The following is an 18,649-nucleotide window of genomic DNA, read 5'->3' as shown; positions in this document are numbered from 1 at the left end:
TGGGAATATCTTATAATTTATTTACAACTTCAATGTTTCCATTCACATTTAGTGTACCGAGAACATTTGGCATACTGAGAACACGAAGAAAGGCACGAGCAATTATGCAGGGTGATTGTGGGATGAGCTTGCAATGGGCTGTACAGAAGGTGGGCAAATATACTTACAGCGATTTGCTACGTCTGCGTCAGAAGTCTACGGAATCCTAATACAACATTGGCTGCCAACAAGAATGTCCCAGCAAACACAAGGATGAGGTAAAGCAGTTTCCGTGTCCTTTTCAGGCAGGGTAGATGTTGGGTGAACATTTTAATAAGAGCCTGAAGAATCCACTGGCCATCCAGCATGAGGCAAGGGATGGAATTGAGAACTGCCAAGGCTCCGGAAAAACCGATGACGTAGCTAAATTCCAGGGTAAGAAATAAGCAACCTACGATAATGCTGCTGTAAACTGCTACTGTGCAATGAAAACAAACAACAAAGCTTTTAGTGCTCAAAGTAGCACATTGAAACATGCTTGAACTAGAATGTACTGCTGAAATGCCATGTATGCTGATGATGATGCTGATATATATGGAAGGAAGTATAGGTAATTTCCCTTTCAGAAGCGATTCTGTTCCGCTGTTTATCTAAACTGAAATGCATGTAAAATAATATGTTACAATGAACATTGCTATCTTGTTTCAGTTGCCAACATATATTAGGCAAAAGAAGGAGCTCAGTATGTAGTATTTCATATAGAACATGGTATGATATGATGCTATGTTATGACACTCCCTACGGAAGGCAATAGACAAGCACGATAAAGGATACTTGAGAAAGACTTCACAAGCATGAAGAGGGAAGGCCGACAAATACTTGAGCCTCGGTACCCATCTGCTCACGGTCGCTGAAAAAGACAGAGCATGTGTGCCATGGAATACATTCTAAACAAAGGAAGAGGGACAGGAACTGTGTGAGAGGAAGCGTGCCATGCACACGCATCTGAGTGATACTGAGATGTACTGTGTTTGCTTGAGACATCTACAGCCACCATATGGGGGAAAGCTGTGCTTTGCTATACATGAGTGAGTCACTGTTTAGATGTAGCAAGAGAACAGCCCGACTTGTTGAAAATGCTATATTTTTGTCTGTTGGAAAGATTACTGTCACCACTGGTTGGAAACAAGTGAAGTGCTAAAGGTGCAACACAAAAACCAGGACATTTCCTCTCTTAGCGCTCCCCATCTGCAGTCGTAAGGGGGGAAGAAGAAGAAGAAGAAAATAAAGCTGATGTAGAAGCACACAGCACTAATGATATCCTCTAACGTGTACACATCAGACTGCAGGACAAAAAGGATCATCTTTTGGTGCACTTACAAACTTCTTGTGCCATCTATTACGAAGCTACGGGGCGATCGCTGCTCCGAGTCCCTCTTCCTCTGTGATTGAGGCTCATATCTGAGCAGAATACATGCCAAGATGAACTTACCAGCATGCCAGAGTTCCGAAGGATGTCCCAAAAAGAGCATAGTCTTCCAGTTTTTTCGCTTGACCTGAACCAGTTTTGTGCCATTTTCAAGAATGGGTGTCAAGCAGACATCTCCTCCTGAACAAGTCGCATTGCACAATCCTGTAGCCGTTTCTATTGTGTGTCTTGCTGGAAGACAGACTTGATTTTGCTGTGATAGTGAAAATACACACTACTATGATCATAATGCCAAGAAAACATTATATTGTTCATTTGTTGTTGTTTACTCTCATGAGCTTGTACTTTTGTCGGAAGTGGACAGCACAAGAATAGGTGCCGAGATGTACCCATGATATCTCACAATATAGTAATAATTTTTGGGGTTTATGTCACCAGATAACTGAGCACCAGCAATGATGCAGTGCCTAGTCCATGGCTTAGCTCTGACCAGCTGAATTCACAGTTCATGGCTATCTATCCATAACATGGTGATAAACGCGAAGAATACATGGAGAGACAGAGGCCAGCGGACTGTAAATGCCGTCGTCCGTCCGTCCGTGTTTTTTTCGCGTTCATCACCATCTTACTTAACCAACACGCCCTACATCTTCTTGCACTTCTATCCATAACATGGTGTTGTACCTGACAAGTCCATTGAAATTAAACTGGTAACAATTTTACGTTTCATCCGCAAACCATGCACTACAAGCCACTGGATGTCGATGCCATCTCTCTCGATCTCCCTTATTTGTAATTTCTTGTTTTTTTATTTTTTAAATCATTCAGGTAAAGTGTGTTTGAACATGTGAGAGCCAGGTTCTCTTCCTATCTCAGCTGTAATTTTTGTACTTGTGTGGTTATCCGTCAGTTTCTGCTTCTAAATGCTCCTTTAATTAACTGGAAGTGTACAGCACTGACATATCTTCTATCGGGTCAGTACATTGGTCTGATGCCCCCTTTGCACTAATGCATACGTTCTACAGTAATTTGGAATGCATACATTATCCGTCTCACACATTACTACTCTACTTTTGTGTACAAACAACTAAGACTGACTGCTGAATTGAAATATCTCAATACTTTTTTTTCCCCAGTAAGCATTATTCTGTTTCTGTGCATTTGCCTGTCTGCACTTGGTGCACAATGAGGATCGCTTGCTAGTCTATAGCAGCCACAGAAAAACAGGCAAACACCTAAAGTACCCTTGGTATCGCTTATTGCTCTTAGCATACCTTCACGTAGCTGCCAGTGTAGGCAAAGCACAAGCTGTTTGGGTTTCCATTGCAGCAATCTCCTGTAAGAAACATGTATTTCTATCGTGCAGCTGCTGTGTTACTGCAACATGTCAGCTTTGTACGACAGTGACCTACGAAAACTAAGATTTGACAAGGCAATGTGGTCGAAGAGAGTCTGATGATTGCATATTACCTTTGCAACATTGTTTTACAAGAAAAACACCTAAGCTCTGTAAGTGTTTTACAATACAAACTGTACCAAACACAAGGCACACTGGCTTTCTTTTGTAATTTTTTGTTTTTTTGCTCAGACTGCAAAAATTAAATGGTTGTTAGCTCATGTAAGTATCAATCCCTCACCATGGGATCCTGAAGTAGTTTCTGGCTGCACCAGGTCCACCTTTTGGCACAGCCCGTACTGGGGCAACCTTATCGCACTGATAAGGCAGGACTTCCAGGATTCTATGTCGCTTACCGTGCAGTTATCAACGCCTACTATGTGGTCACCGGCCATTAGACCACTGGGACCTGTTGCTCCTGATGCCTGCACCAATGAAGATACTTTATGATCTGAACCTTCCATGGTGACAAAAAGTTACTTGCCCCCGAGACGGAAATGACGGAGATCCCTCCGTGTTCTTTGTAGAGCGGCTTATAACTTACAGGAGCACACCAGAGCAGTAGGTATGCAATGAGTATGAGTACAATGTTATGCCATATGCCTGCACAATAAATTTTAAGCTGCCTCCATGCTGGAAGGGCATTAAGTTGGTCTTTTGGCATATCCACGTAGGCCCCTGGAAAAATTCCCAGTACAAAGATTCCGCAGCCCTGGACCCTTACATTTTCCCTGCAATAAACAAAAGCATAACACTCTGCTCCTGACGAAATTTTTACACGTAAAACCAAAAATACACGAGATAGCGGCATTTCGCGACTGAGACTGTTACCTCACAGCAGACAATGCGTGACCAAATTCGTGGATGACGCTACATATCACCAGGGTACAAACATAATATAAGATGTCGGTCACTGGAAGATTGATTCCTGGCATCTGAAAAATTATGATTCACTGTGATAATGCCAGGAAAATTTTAATACTAAAACTATACTTACTGCAGGCTGCAAAATTAGAGCCTCATCTCCCCCTTCGGCCCGATTTGAATGCAGGCTGAATGCTGTCGTGATAAGTATCCACACTGAAGGCACAACTGCACAGATGCTCACAAATGTTCCTAGAGTGAACCACCAGTACAAGAAGCGTGATTTCCTTCTACCGAGGAGGTGTATAGGTCTGTTGAACCTTGTTGAATAGATCTGGAGTCGTAAGAGCTTCAGACTTATGCCGTTCCTCTCCATCCAAGCAATGTAGGGAAACATCATGCATGACTGTAAAGATGAACGTTTGCATTCACTTACACCAATCTAACCGCGTGTTCATCTGCACAATTGCGGACCGATCTCACCTTTAGCATGTAATCTGTAAAGTTCATTACTGTCCAGATCGAAAGAAGAATAATAAGAAATATTATCATGGTGCAACTTTACTTAATCACTACACGAGTAAGGACATCCGTTTTTGAAAGCCGCAAGTAACCGCTACTATGGCAACGCGACGCTAAGTGGGAACGCAGTGAAGACGAGTTAATGATAATAAGACGAATAGCTATACCGATAGTCACGTAGCCAAAAAAGTTATAATTAGTTTATACATCGCACTTTTTGTTGTGCTTAATGTACATGGTGTTTAACACGTAGTTTCGGTATTTGACATTGCATCATCTTTCTGCCACCCGCACGCTCCTTAAAAAGCGTAGACAGCATAGATAGGCCAGACCGGACCAAAATGATTGTAACCCTCAGTCACAGTAAATGCTGCGATAATAAAAGACTGCGAAGAATAATAATTCAAAAAGTAGCTTGAATGAGTATAGTCACAGCAACCATTAGAGCTAGGGCTGGGGCCATGGCTGGGGCTGTTGTTGTTGCCCTTCCTGCTGCATCACGTCTTATTACAACCCCCTTTTTCAATCATGGCGGGTGGTGAGTGCATGAGGATCCAGGGACAGCCTCACTTGAGGAAGCAGGATCTTGACAATTTGGTAACCTACAAAGCATTTTTACCATTACTTAATTACAGTACCAAAATTTCAACAGACGGCGACTAGACTGATCCTTAGTAAACGCTCAGTTGTTATTTCAAACAGCATGGCACTTCACCGGGTGTACCGTGTTCAATGAGATTATCCTGCTACACATATGCTAGAAGTTATTGTTCTCGCAAGCTGTGCAGGCGAAAGCACACATGCGTACTTACGTATGCTGCAGCCCTTATCGTGACCCCGCGAGGGATTTAGCGACACAATTTTTTTGTGCCATGGCATATTTTCTCACGACATATGCGTGGCGATTATTAATTGTGTGTGTTTGTTTCGTTGACTTCGTCTACATCAATGATCGGGTTCAGCGCATTTTTAGCCTGCTCGGCCAACACAGGCAACGTTCCTTACCCGAATATTTTGTTATGTCTTTCTTAGGACGTTAACAAGCTCACACCATTCACAGATGAGGTCATCAGTAGACAGGCTACTATCAATATTGGTACGCATCTTTTCGCATGTAATAACATTGTTATAGCTTCATTAATTTAACGCTGTCTCGTTTGTTATGTGCAGGCACCATCGGCCATGTGGCTCATGGAAAGTCCACTGTTGTTAAGGCTATATCTGGTGTTCAGGTACTTTTGCTTCGATCTTTTATTATTATTGTTTCATCAATAGCAAAATATGTTGCCATAAGTTACAGTACAGTTCTGCATATGGACTTCTTTCTTGCCTTTGAAGAAATATCTCGAGAATGAGCAGTAAATATAGAGCAATCTTGTCAAAGCCGCTTTTGGCAATAATGTTTAGTATACATGTCCCCATACAGAAGTTCGAATGTCATGTCAATTGTTTATACAAGCAGAAATAAAAAGTGAAGTGATGTGTGCACATAGCCTAGTGGTGAGTTGCAGTTCCAGTAGCCTCTCAAATGGATCATTAATCATGTTTCAAGTTTCCTTTTATGTTTTCAGACCGTCAGATTTAAGAATGAGTTGGAAAGAAATATCACCATCAAGCTAGGATACGCTAATGCCAAGGTATGATATATCCTAACGTCTCTAACATTATGATTTGTGGTGAAGTACTCTTGCAGATAGGGTTGTCAGTTTGTGCACACACCTTCCACCAGTGAGGATTCCAATGTGTGCTGCCCTGTTGTTTCAAAGATGGCTCGTGGGAGAGTTGGTTCAAAGCTAAGAGCCTTCCCTTGTGTGCAAGGAAAAAATTTAACCGGACCACATTGGTTGCACGTATAGCATATGTTTGAGCGCTTGCAAACATTCCCCCGTGTGTGTGCTCTAGGTGATATTTATCATTTTTTCCATGCTCCCTAATGAATTAGTTTCTCAAGTTCACTGCAATATTTCTGATAAAAGGGACCACATGGGGGCACATGATGTCCAGGAACAATAACGTTAGTTGTGCACTGACATTATGTCTCGTACACACTTTTATGATAAATTTTAAATTTGTATACAGTGTTCTGCTTGTACTGGCTGTTAGGCGGGAAACTGTTCAATTTACATGAGAGAACTGATGTTCTGAGGCTGGAACAACATAGAAGGGACAGTCACATACAAGGCCTCAAGTTGCCTAAGAAATTAATGTTCAGTTTAATTCTTAAAAATAGGCTGCATGACATAAATATTAGCAACCTCCTGCATTTACCCTGCATTTAAAAAGTTGGAAAACACCTGACTGAGGTGTTTTCAGCAAGGAACGCTTCCTGTGGCTGTTTTATTTTTTCATCGTAAAAAGAAAGCCCGCAAGGTATGACGAAATACGACGTGACAACACACCCATGTGTGCTGCAATCGCAAAGTTGGGGCAGTTGTCTTTGATTCGTTGAGAAGTGCAAGGGGCAGTGTAAAGGAATGTACTCAAAGTGCACAACAGGTGCTGCCCTTGTGCAGAGGACACTAGAGCCCAATCGAATCGAAAAGTGTAAGGCTCAGATCATTTGTTACAAACGTCTGCACTGCATCGCTAGTTTTTGAGTTACTTTCGTTCAGTTACATTTCCAGTATGCATCGGGTCGATGAGAAGACATCGCCAGCAGCCACAGCTACCCTGTTCAAGTCGACTGCTCTACGGTGTACAAAACATTGCATGGACATAGGAGGAGATGCAGCCTTCTCGGGAACTTTTGCTGCACTCCCGCGGCACTTTTCCCGATTGAATAGTTGAGTGTAGTGCAAAGGCTGCTCTTCCGCTGAATTAAATGCGAGAACTTACACTGTTTTGCACTAGTCCACAAAATGCGGCCTAATCAAAGACAACTAGTGTCACTTGGTGTTTGTTTCTTTTTTTAGTGGGCTTTCTTTTTAGGCCAGAAAAAAGGTCAGCCACACAAAGCTTATCTTGTTGGAAGCACTTCATTTGGGTGTTTCTCAAGCCATTCAACCACTGTTCAATCAACATCTTGTTTCTTAAGCTGATACTTTAAAAGTGTCAGGCATTGAGGCACATCGGCATAAAAAAACGGTGAGCGGTGCGATCACCATCGTCATGAACTGTTCTTCGTCTTTCTCGGGTTTTCGAACTTCCTGGTAGCATCTTGTGGAGCTCACACGTGTTTGTACTGGTTCCTTAATTAAAACGTTCTAATCACGCTAACATGGCGCAGCTAGACCAGGATCTACTTGGGTGAAATATTCAAGGTTTTTGACGAGATTTGGCAGCGACACCCGAGAGGATTGTGCGAGGATTCCGAGGATCGAGCCGGATTAAGCTCGGCGAGGTGTGGCATCGAGGAACGAAACGGCAGCCATGACGGAGCCCACGACCAACTCAGGCGACGCTCAGTATAAGGAATTGGCATTGGCACAGCGAGAAATTCTGGCCCAGATGAATGAAATGCGGGAACAACTGCGTCAATTACGCCTCAACAGTGCACCCAACGAAGCGACGACTGCAGCAATGGGCGCCACGAACGGAGGCGACACCAGGACATATGTTCCGAGCGAGAAGTCTGGACCAGGCGTACGGACAGACGACGTTGCCCAGTCGCCTTAGACCTCGACAACGACATACGTCCCTACACAGACTGATCTCCTGTCGATCATCATCGACACGCAGCGGCGCATCACCAAATGCATGACTGCCACTTCACGTTCTCTTGAAGTCCATCCGACAATCGACACATCTTCAGCCATCCCGGCTTATGACGGTAACGTTCTTACGAGTGTCTCCAGCTGGATACAAGAAGTGGAGAGAGTAGCCTCACTGGCACACTGGACACCTTCATTGACGCTACTCAACGCCATCACCCGTCTTAGCGGACCAGCGCGGGATTGGCAGACAGCCTATGGAACTGGCTTGCGCGTAGGGTTGCCACCAGGCCGGTATTATACCGGCACGGCCGGTTATTTGGCCGCTCTGCCGGTTGCCGGTAGGAAGGTGATACCGGCAGCGTTTTGCCGGTATTTGTGGCTCAAGACCTTTCATAAGGGCTTTTACGGGATTTTCCTTTCAACATTCCACTACAGACCCAGCTCCGCAGTCACCGGTCATTTTCTTAGTTATTCATTCTTATTATTATTCATTGTTATTATTATTCTCATTGTTATTTCTAGCGCAATGATACAACCACACACAGGAACATATGTTTCCTCGTATTATCTTGAGTGAGCACGCTCTCTCGCTCTCTCTATGTGTGTGTGCTCGTCCACCCCTCATCCACTTTCCCTTTTCCACGAGCCTTTCCTCCTTTCCCTCTATTCCACCTCCTCTCCCTCAGCCGGTATTTTTCACTACGAAATGTGGCAACCCTACTTGCGCGAGTGGGAGACGTGGAAGGAAGCAATCTGCGAGCGCTTCCGACGAAAGATGTCTATGCAGGAGTTCACAGACTACCAGTCGCGACGCTGCCTGCAAGACAATGAGAGTCTGGTGGAGTATATTTATGCCAAAAATGCGATGCTCGAGAAGGCGCCTTATACGCTAGCTGCGGATGAGAGGATATCTCTGATCCTGCATGGAATCAGGGACGACAGATGGGCTGTGCCACTAACAAGTGCAGGTTGCAAGTCCGTTCTGGAGCTTGTTGATAGAGCGCTGCTGCTGGACTCGAGAAGAGCGCTGGGAAGCACGGATTCAGATGGTGACGTGCACACTCATCGTCGTACTTCGTCGCTCCGCACCTCCGGTCAGCCGTCGACAACCCATTTTCGCGTCTTCAGCAGCACCCGACCCGTTGCTTGCTACAACTGTGGCACACCGGGACACACTTCGAGGGATTGTGCTCAGCCGAAAACCGAAGCAACACTACCAGCTGAGCACAGACGTCGTGCCGCGATGGGAACGTCGAGGAGACAGACCGTCCCAAAAAACGTGAACTGCTTTCTGCAATCACACGGAGGCAATCTACCCATCGTAGACGCGATCATCAACGATAGCCACGAAATTAAGGCCTGTATCGACACTGGATCAAACGTTTTGATCATCAGTACTAAGGCATTACCTTCGGGAATTGACACCGTGCTGTGGAACAACGACAAAGTTCTTCACGTTTTAAACGGAACCCTTATCCCACATCGCAGCACTGAACTAGTCGTTCAAGTAGGCCACACGAATGTGCGGCTACCAAACATCGTCGTGTCAGAACTTCCTCCTGCAGTGGACATGATTTTGGGGTCGGACTGGCGTCGCCTTGCGAACGTTGACATTCTGTTCCACAGGTCCAACGATGTCACGATTGCCCACGTCTCGAAGGATTCGTGTAGTGGATCCGCAGTTCGAGACCCTCACGGCACCCCTTCACCTGCCGACTGCAAGACGACAGGCGAAACCATCATCGCATCGTTCTGTAGCCGAACTCCTTCAGACGGGGATGTGTGCTTCCCAGCGGACATCGTGGAACTACGTGAAGCGTCGAGTGTCCCAGAGGAATCTCTTCCGCGAGGAGTCGACAGGGCGATGTGTGCAATGACGAACGACACCACTCCCGATCAGCGCTCAAAACTTCAGGAGATACTGCTGAAGAATCACGCCGCGTTCATCGGTGACGAAAACCGACTTGGGCTTTGCACCCACACGGAACACTCAATCAACCTAAGAGACGACATTCCTGTCGCAAGCAGGCCTTACAGATGCAGACCGGGAATTCATGAAGGGCCAAGTTAAGGACTACATGAACAAAGGGATAATAAGGCCGAGCCATAGCACGTACGCAGCGCCTTCGATCGTTATCTATCAGCCGCACCACCCTACAACCCCGAGGCGTATGGTGCATGATTACAGGAAGCTGAACGCAAAGACGGTATGCGAGCCGTACCCTATGCCAATGATGGAAGACGTTTTGGACGAAGTCATGCGTAATCAGTCAAGATACTTCACAGTCATGGATATCAAATCGGCATTCCTACTATCCGAATGAAGGAAGACGTCATCCACAAAACAGCATTCGTGACGCCTGTCAGGAAGTATGAATATCTACGCATGGCCTTCGGGTTCTGCACCGCGCCTCAGACAATGCAAATGGTAATGAGACGCAGTTTCGGAGGTCTTCCGCGTACTGCGGTCTACATGGGCGACGTTGGTCAAGGTGCAACCTCAATCGATGAATCCTTACAACTTCTCGGCGAGGGTCTTCAGAGAATCACGACCAGTGGCTTGCGAATGGATATCCGAAAGTGTCAGTTTATACGAGACAGCGTGTCTTTCCTCGGCTACGTGATTACCAAGGAGGGAAGAATACCAGACTCCAAGAGAGTAACGGACGTAGACAAGTTCGAACCGTCACGGAGCCCGAAGTGCCTTTATTCATTCTTACAGTTTGCCAACCAGTTCCGGAAATTCATCAAGGGTTTCTCGTCCGTATCACTTCCACTTTGGCAGCTCCTAACGAAAGGAGCCCAATTCAGTTGGACCGAGCATCATCGGACGACACACTGAAGCTGGCCTTGAAGAACCCTCCCATCCTGGCGAACTTCAGAACTGGTTCTCCAAACACGGTACATATTGACGCCAGTCAGGTCGGGCTTGGAGCCGTCTTGACACAACCGCAAGACGACTGCGAGCGAGTAATAGAGTACGCCAGTCGAGCACTCAACAGTCAGGACTCAAAACTGCATTCTAACGTGCTCGAATGTATGGCACTGCACTGGGCGGTAACCGAAAAATTTGCCATCTTCCTAAGAGGAGCACCTCGTTTCACGGTCATAACGGACAACGTCAGCCTGACGTACTTAGCGCACAAAGGAGCAGAAAACAGAAGGTTCGCCTGCTGGATACTGGACCTAGCCGAATACCAGTTCACCATAATTCATCGTCCGGGAAAACAAAATCGGGCCGCGGATGCTCTTTCCTGTTCACCGGAACAGCAGAAATCACCGGAGGCTCTCACCTGGGAAACAGCTGCTGGAACACCCAGCTTGCTACGCAGTTATTATGAGCAGAGGATGTCACCTCAGACAGTTCCAAGAAAGAGACGAAGACTGTCGCAAATTGTTATCAAAGGCTGACGAGGATAACTCCCCATACAATACGAGCGACGGCGTACTCACCAAGATCGTCACCACGAAAGGGATTTCGTCGCCACGCATCGTCGTGCCAGCGGCATTACGCGAAGCAGTCTTGCGGCTGTGCCACGAACAGACGGGCCACATGGACGTTGAGAAGACGAAAGACTTGGTGCATCGCAAATACTGGTGGCCTTCAATGGCGAAAGATGTCAGTCCTTTTGTGCGTTCGTGCAGCACATGCCAAAGAATCAACGCTCGAACAGTCCGCCCAGAGGGTTGCTTAGCACCCAGAGACGTGCCAGTGGTTCCGAACACTGTGATTTCCTTGGATCACTTCGGGCCACTCGTTGTGAAGGATGGTTACTCCCACGTGCTACTTTGCATCGATCACGCAACGAGGTATGTCGACGCAGCACCCGTTCCAAGTGCGGCGGCGACCTATTATGCGGAGTTCCTTACGAAGGGATAGATTCCACCCTTTGGAGTACCCGAGATCGTCCTGACGGACCAGGCACGAGGGTTCGTAAACCATCACGTCTCGTCGTTACACAAGAGGCTTGGAATCGTCCTCCTAAATTCGCCACCTTATTGGCCACAGTCCAATGGACTCGTTGAGCGAATGGTGGGCACTTTGAAACAGGTAGTCCGCAAGTTAGTGCAGGACCATCACGAATGGCCGGCACCCCTGCCGGATGCAGTGTTTGCAGTCAACGTGTGCAAACAAAAGTCTTCGAACTACAGCCCGTTTTGGCTGATGCACGGATACAACCCGAGGCTCCCAGGCGAAATGAATATTGGATCCGTAGAGGAGGACATCACTGAGGCAGAGCGGCTCCACCGACTAGCCCAGAGCCGTGCTCAAGCAAAGTTCAGTGTTGAATCAAGTCAGCAAGCGTCGAAACACCGTTACGATTTGAGCAGGACTTCAGCACACTTCGAAGTCGGTGACATCGTCTACGTGTCTGTGGGTGCCCGATCAACAACCCTGGACGATCGCTACGAAGGACCCTTCGAAATCACAGAGCTGCGTGGCACGAACTCGGCAGTGGTCAAGCGAATGACGCCTTTTAACACAAGGTCAGCTGTAAAGACTGTAAATACGGAACAACTTCGCCGGTACTTGCATCGGGACATCACCAGTGTCGAACTAGACGACTCTTTGTTTGGAGAAGAATCCCCTGTTTCGGACCTCGGACCTTCTAGTGGTGACAAAATGTCGATGACCGGCGCCCCGAAACGGGCAACCGCGTTAACCTCATGTGACCTGTGGACAGGCCGCAATAACGGAGGGGCGTGTCAGGCATTGAGGCACATCGGCATCAAAAAACGGCGAGCGGTGCAATCACCATCATCATGAACTGTTCTTCGTCTTTCTCTGGTTTTCGAACTTCCTGGTAGCATCTTGTGGAGCTCACACGTGTTTGTTCTAATCACGCTAACAAAAGTATGCTAATTAGTGTTACTAATTAATTAATTAGACACTACAAAAATACTAGAGAATATGATACACAACCACTAACAACATTCAGTGGGTTTGATTCGCGTAGAGCGCTCCATCCTTTTTTTTTTTTTAAGGACTTGTTGCAAGTTAGTTGAGACATCCTGGATGCATTACTGCTGTTTGGTATTGACAACTCACGTAATCCTGCAGATCTACAAGTGTGACGATGAGAAATGTACTCGTCCAGCCTGCTATCGATCCGCTGGCAGCAGCAAAGAAGACGATTTTCCATGCGACCGGCTCAACTGCGCTGGCAGGTTCAGACTGCTCAGGTAGTGTGCGTGTAGCATGCTTTCGATTGATATTGTATATGTAATTATCTCTTTGTGAATGTGTTTGGCAGTTTCACGGCGACTATTAGAGTGCTTTGGATATCATAGTGTAGCGAACCAGAGATGTTGATCATGTTAAAGGAGGCTGTTATCCCAAGCACTAGCCATGCACTTGATGCCCATGTCAAGGTCCAAACTGTCCTGCACACTCAGTCCCGTGGCATGAACATTGAGATCATATTATGCCTGTCCCCATGACTTGCTGCACTCGCAACACACAACTGATCTCTAGAAAATGAGGAATGCCCACATGAAATGGATAATAAATGGTGGTGACATGGTGCTCTGAAGTGTTTGTGGAAGTATGCAGAAGAAGGAAATGAATTGAATTGAATTACGAGAGACAGTTTGCCTGAGAAAACAACCACAGACAACAGGTGTTGTCGCCTGTGTGTGCCCAAGCTCGGACTTCCTCCCCTTTTATGGAGAGGATAACATAGCTGCAGGCCAACTCATGGACGACACAGATGACAGCTCAAGCTTTTGAGATGTCCACCAGCTTGAGCCTGTGTGTAATGCCATATTAGAAACAGTTTGCCTCCAAGTCACATTTTTGAGCTAAGGCTACTTTGTAACTGTCTGGCACGAGTCTTAAATTCAATCTGCCTGGTTTGAGCCCTTAAGGTTAAATGAAATAAATGCACGATATTTGTGACATTGAATATAACCATGTGTCTGAGGTGCAAATATATCAGGCGGGTAACATAGCTCGAACTTGAGGAGGACAGGCGAATACAAGAAGTTGACAGGATGATTTGAGCCTCGTTTTGTCAACTCCTTTTATTCACTCGTCCTCCTCAAGCTTCAGGTCACGTCCACCCACTTCGTCCATACACCAGCTCACTCGTTTGCTGCTCCTAGTTTATCCTAGTAATCACATATAAAAAGGAATCTTATGTGTGAGTCGTATTGTTTGCAGGCACGTATCCTTTGTAGATTGCCCTGGCCACGACATTTTGATGGCTACAATGTTGAACGGTGCAGCAGTTATGGACGCTGCACTGTTGCTTATCGGTATGTCACTTATCGTTCCTGTAGCATTATGTTTTTGGAGTCTCTTCTAAAAGTTTTGTTATAGCATACAGCTGTAGTGACGGCCTTTTCCTTTGATTGTCTCCAGCCGGCAATGAATCTTGTCCACAGCCACAGACCTCGGAGCACTTGGCTGCCATTGAGATCATGAAGCTGAAGCACATTCTTATCCTCCAGAATAAGATCGACTTAGTTAAGGAGTCGCAGGCCAAGGAACAGCACCAGCAGATTCTTAAGTTTGTTCAAGGTTAGCTCTGGTCACCACTAAAGAAATCTTCGTTCTTCCTCTTGCATAATGAGTCAGCAGACACACTGTTTTTGTACCCCAGTAACTTGTACGTTGCTTTACTCATGTTATGTGTAACACCCTCCCAGGAACGGTTGCAGAGGGGGCTCCCGTTGTACCAATCTCCGCACAACTGAAGTACAACATTGAGGTGATCTGCGAGTACATTGTGAAGAAAATTCCGATGCCCATCAGGGATTTCACCTCTGAGCCTCGCTTGATTGGTGAGTGAGCACGATGCTTTCTGTAAAGTGACCTCTGACTGTGCATTGTCTTGCACTGCAGTCAGTTTGGATGTCATTTGAAATTAACTTGACGCTTTCTAGTGATCCGTTCATTTGATGTGAACAAGCCCGGCTGTGAAGTTGATGATCTGAAAGGGGGTGTTGCAGGAGGATCAATACTTCGAGGAGTGCTCAAGGTGAGAATCTGTAGCCTCGTACGTGCAAGAGGAGCTTGTGTCAACATGCGCAGTCAACTGCAAACCCCTTAGCTAAATTTCTTTTCAATAGTTTTGTTCATGCATTGAGTGACTTTATTACAAGATTTTAAAGAGAAATCAAATTGGAGTTGCAGGATTACAAAATATGTATTTTCAATTCCTAGAACTATTTTAACGTACTCCAAAGTTAATGCTACGTTTGCTGGATAACGAATATATGCCCTTCTTTAAACGTATTTTACTATTTCTATGACAAAAGATTAGCTAGGAGGTCAGGTAAATAATACAGTGCAATGCGGACAAAATATTTGTTCACAGATGCAGCGGCAGTATAGTATGTCAAAACTTGCGAACACGTATTACGAGAACACTGCACGGGCTGCATTCTAAGGCCGAGGCCCGGCCTTTGACTTACCTGCCCAGGACCGGCCTACGACTCTACCTGGCCTGGCCCAGTGAAGTGGGCTGTAAAAGTTGGCTGTGGCTAGCAAAAAGCGGGGTTACACAGGCTCAAGCCTGGTTTGAGACTGGCAATGTACTGGCCTGGCTCGAGCCCATAATGTGAAACCTGAGCCCACTCTGACCCACATAGAGAAGACTTTACCCAGCCTGGCACACAGGCCGGGCTTTCGGGTAAGCCCGAGCCCGTGCAGTGCATGTACAAAGTACAGAATCACTCTGAACCTAGTTACGCACCCAAAAATATCTGTATCTCGCTTGCAGTCTTGATGTTTGTATGTGCCGTACAGGTTGGGCAAGAAATTGAAGTTCGTCCAGGAATCGTGTCCAAAGACGAAGAGGGGAAATTGCTTTGCAAGCCCATCTTCTCTCGTATCCTGACTTTGTGCACAGAACAGAATGACCTCATGTATGCTGTACCTGGAGGCCTTATTGGTTGGTATCAGTTCAGCGAACACTACGCCAGAAAGATACTGTTCTGCTGACAGTACATTCTGATTTATTTCTTGCTTTCTCCCTGACATAGGAGTGGGAACGAAGATTGACCCCACCCTTTCCAGAGCTGATCGCATGGTGGGGCAGGTACTGGGAGCGGTTGGAGCTCTGCCAGACATCTACATTGAGCTTGAAATCTCCTATTTCCTCCTCCGACGTCTTCTTGGTGTCAGAACAGAAGGAGACAAAAAGGGAGCAAAGGTATTTGACTGTTCCTAATTAATTAATTTATCAGCCCAAGGGTGACAGTCCACATATGGACATGTAACTCAATAGTTAGGGCGCTGTGTTTTAGGTAAAACCTGTTTCTCCCCCCCTCCCCCGATTTGCGTTATCGTCACTTAGTGTAAAACCCGAACAGACCCGAAAACAAACTTTGCAAAGTGCCAATTGAGCCATCAATACAGGCACCAGAGAAACCTAAACACAGCTGTTCGAAAATGCGAGATGCGCTCTCCTTTTTATTTTCCACTCGAAAATCTACTTTGCCACCGGATATCACCCAGTTTGACCCTGTTCTACGGCTCCTGAAATAAAACTAGAGTTTTACGCCCGATTTTCAAAAAACATAAAACCCCAAAACACAGGGCGCTAATTATAGTATACCTCGTTCTTGCAATTGTACCATTCCATGTGTATTCCATACCATGTACGGTTCCATTAACCTAAGACTCTTCGATCAGCGCCTTTTTAGCCCAGGTCCGCGTTCTTCATCTCGATATGATGTTCACACATCCTGTGGAACACCTCTTTCACCACTTTTGTGACCATTGACACTGTCTATCCACACAAGTTTGTGCCCACTGACCTCGGGGTCAAGAGTAGCCAAAAAGTGAATGGAAAGTTTGCACAAGAGGTGACGTTGCTCTGGGCCAACGCCACGAAATCTCAAGGGCAGGATTTCCTGGCTCGTGTCCCTTGTACATGGCACTCGTTCTGGAAAATTATTATCAGTATATTGATAATGGATTCTGGATAACCCAATAAAACAAATGGTAGCAAGTCTGTTGCCTGTAACGAAGAGTGGATAACGAGTTTTCTGTATCACGGATAACGGGGACATGACTGGACAACACGTGCACAATGCAGTACTCCGGTTTTCTTTTGTAATCACAGGTGCAAAAGCTGACAAAGAATGAGGTACTGATGGTGAACATTGGCTCCCTGTCAACGGGGGGACGAGTGCTGGCTGTAAAGGCTGACTTGGCTAAGATCAGTCTGACCAGTCCTGTGTGCACAGAGATAGGAGAAAAGATTGCATTGAGCAGAAGGGTGGAGAAACACTGGAGGTAAGGGCGGTTGTAAGGGTGTGTGACTGGCAATTAATGCAAAGTTACAAACTCTGTGTCTCTGTGAATCCACTGAGAGTCGTGTTCTTGTAAACATCGATGTACGTGAAATGCAAAGATGTTGACTGTGGCATATTATATCATGAAGGTTGATTGGTTGGGGGCAAATCCGAAGAGGAGTGACAGTAAAACCGATCACGCAACAAGACTGACGTCATCAGGCAAACCACCAATGAAGTGCACTGCAGTAATAAATAAAATGACATGTCTGTTGTTTTGCAGTTATCTGTACTTGCTTGCATGTTCCCGGTATTTACGAGGCTTGCGAGGGTTTGTGGCTCTTCTGCAGCGTGTGGGAGTATGGCTGCAGTCAACGTCACAACATTTTCACGAACCCAAGGTTTGCAGTCGAATCTGCTATTATGTATGGTTCAACAACCTTTTGAAACCATACTAAAATTCACGAAGGTTCTTGACCGTTCGAATCATATCCAATGCTATGGACCAGCTCCTGTGGCATAGTGGTTAGAGTGATCGCCTTCCATGGTGAGACTGGGAGGTGATGCAGGATCAAATCCCCGAACCAGCTGTGCTGGCGGATTTCCGACAGACTTTCCAGGTGAATGTCAGCACAGTTCTCCCTGAAGTCTGCCCAGGAGGCATATTAACCCCCTCTCCTTCCTGCTGTCCCTTCTCCATCTGTCCATGTCTGTACGCTGCTCATAAATGCTATGGTATGCTTCCTCGCATGCTGCTCTGAACAAAACATCGAATCGCAGAATCCACACTGGAATTTCCAGGTGTCCTCATTGATGAAGCCGAGACGAGCAGCACCAACGAAAGCGGGCGACCATAGATTTCTATGCAGACGTGAACTCTGACGTCACTACTCTTTACCCCCATCTGATAGGGAATAGCGAGAGTTGATCCGGAATCGTTACCATCGCGTAGGCGACCCGTTTTAGCAACGCGGGTCGTGACGTAATCAAGTTGATTCCGGAACGCAAAGGGCAGCTACCCTCAACTTTCGGGTCGACCCCGGTGAGTTCTGGAACGCAGCCAATTATTACCCTGCCGGCGGATTGTTGACGTCACGGAGTATCCTCCACTCGCTCTCTTACACACTCTTTCAGAGAATGGAGGGTTTTTGAAAAGGTGTGCTGCACAGAGGCCCTTGCGCACGTGCTGCAGATCACCTGCGCTTGTCGTTCTTTCACTGGCAAGAAGCACGTCAGTCCGAGCGTGCGTGAAAGCTCTTGGATCAGCATGCGCACTAGAACAAATCGCACTCCTTCCGGGAATAAGTGAGCTTGACGTCATGCGCAGTGACGACACGAGTGCGAATCGGGTGGTCCGTGGCATAAGTGGGCATTTTCCTGCGGCCTCACTCATCCTCACCTCACGAAGCACAGTCTTCATTGGCCTCACTCACCTTCACCAAATTTTCCTCACCAGTAACTAAACCTCAGTCGCCCTCACCCTCATATTCCATTTTAAATTTTGCCCTCACAAACCTCATCTCGGCATCGTGATCCCGAAAGGCCTCACCATCCTCTTCC

At 46.4% G+C, this 18,649-nt stretch overlaps 2 protein-coding genes across 2 annotated transcripts; one reads left to right on the top strand and one right to left on the bottom strand.

The window, feature by feature from the left end:
• Positions 1–4,302, bottom strand: LOC135399833 (membrane-bound transcription factor site-2 protease-like). The gene is made up of 9 exons (XM_064631571.1): positions 4,152–4,302; positions 3,802–4,074; positions 3,636–3,739; positions 3,289–3,535; positions 3,046–3,229; positions 2,683–2,744; positions 1,472–1,661; positions 814–889; positions 1–402 (listed from the first exon to the last, which is right to left on the bottom strand). Exons 1-9 carry the CDS (start codon positions 4,218–4,220, stop codon positions 177–179), a joined length of 1,431 nt encoding a protein of 476 aa, XP_064487641.1. The 5' UTR covers positions 4,221–4,302; the 3' UTR covers positions 1–176.
• A 377-nt stretch (positions 4,303–4,679) lies between these two features.
• Positions 4,680–17,371, top strand: LOC135400946 (eukaryotic translation initiation factor 2 subunit 3, Y-linked). Its single transcript, XM_064632972.1, has 13 exons — positions 4,680–4,787; positions 5,223–5,286; positions 5,361–5,422; positions 5,762–5,827; positions 12,906–13,027; positions 14,007–14,101; positions 14,208–14,366; positions 14,495–14,629; positions 14,732–14,826; positions 15,597–15,741; positions 15,833–16,002; positions 16,918–17,090; positions 17,239–17,371. The coding sequence occupies exons 1-13, from the start codon at positions 4,719–4,721 to the stop codon at positions 17,300–17,302; spliced, it is 1,419 nt and encodes a 472-aa protein (XP_064489042.1). The 5' UTR covers positions 4,680–4,718; the 3' UTR covers positions 17,303–17,371.
• The last annotated feature ends 1,278 nt before the right edge of the window (positions 17,372–18,649 follow it).

The sequence above is a fragment of the Ornithodoros turicata genome, chromosome 7 (genome assembly GCF_037126465.1).
Source record: "Ornithodoros turicata isolate Travis chromosome 7, ASM3712646v1, whole genome shotgun sequence".
Lineage (NCBI taxonomy): Eukaryota > Metazoa > Arthropoda > Arachnida > Ixodida > Argasidae > Ornithodoros > Ornithodoros turicata.
The sequence above is the reverse complement of the archived record's forward strand: the minus strand, read 5'-3'. Positions and strand labels throughout refer to the sequence as shown.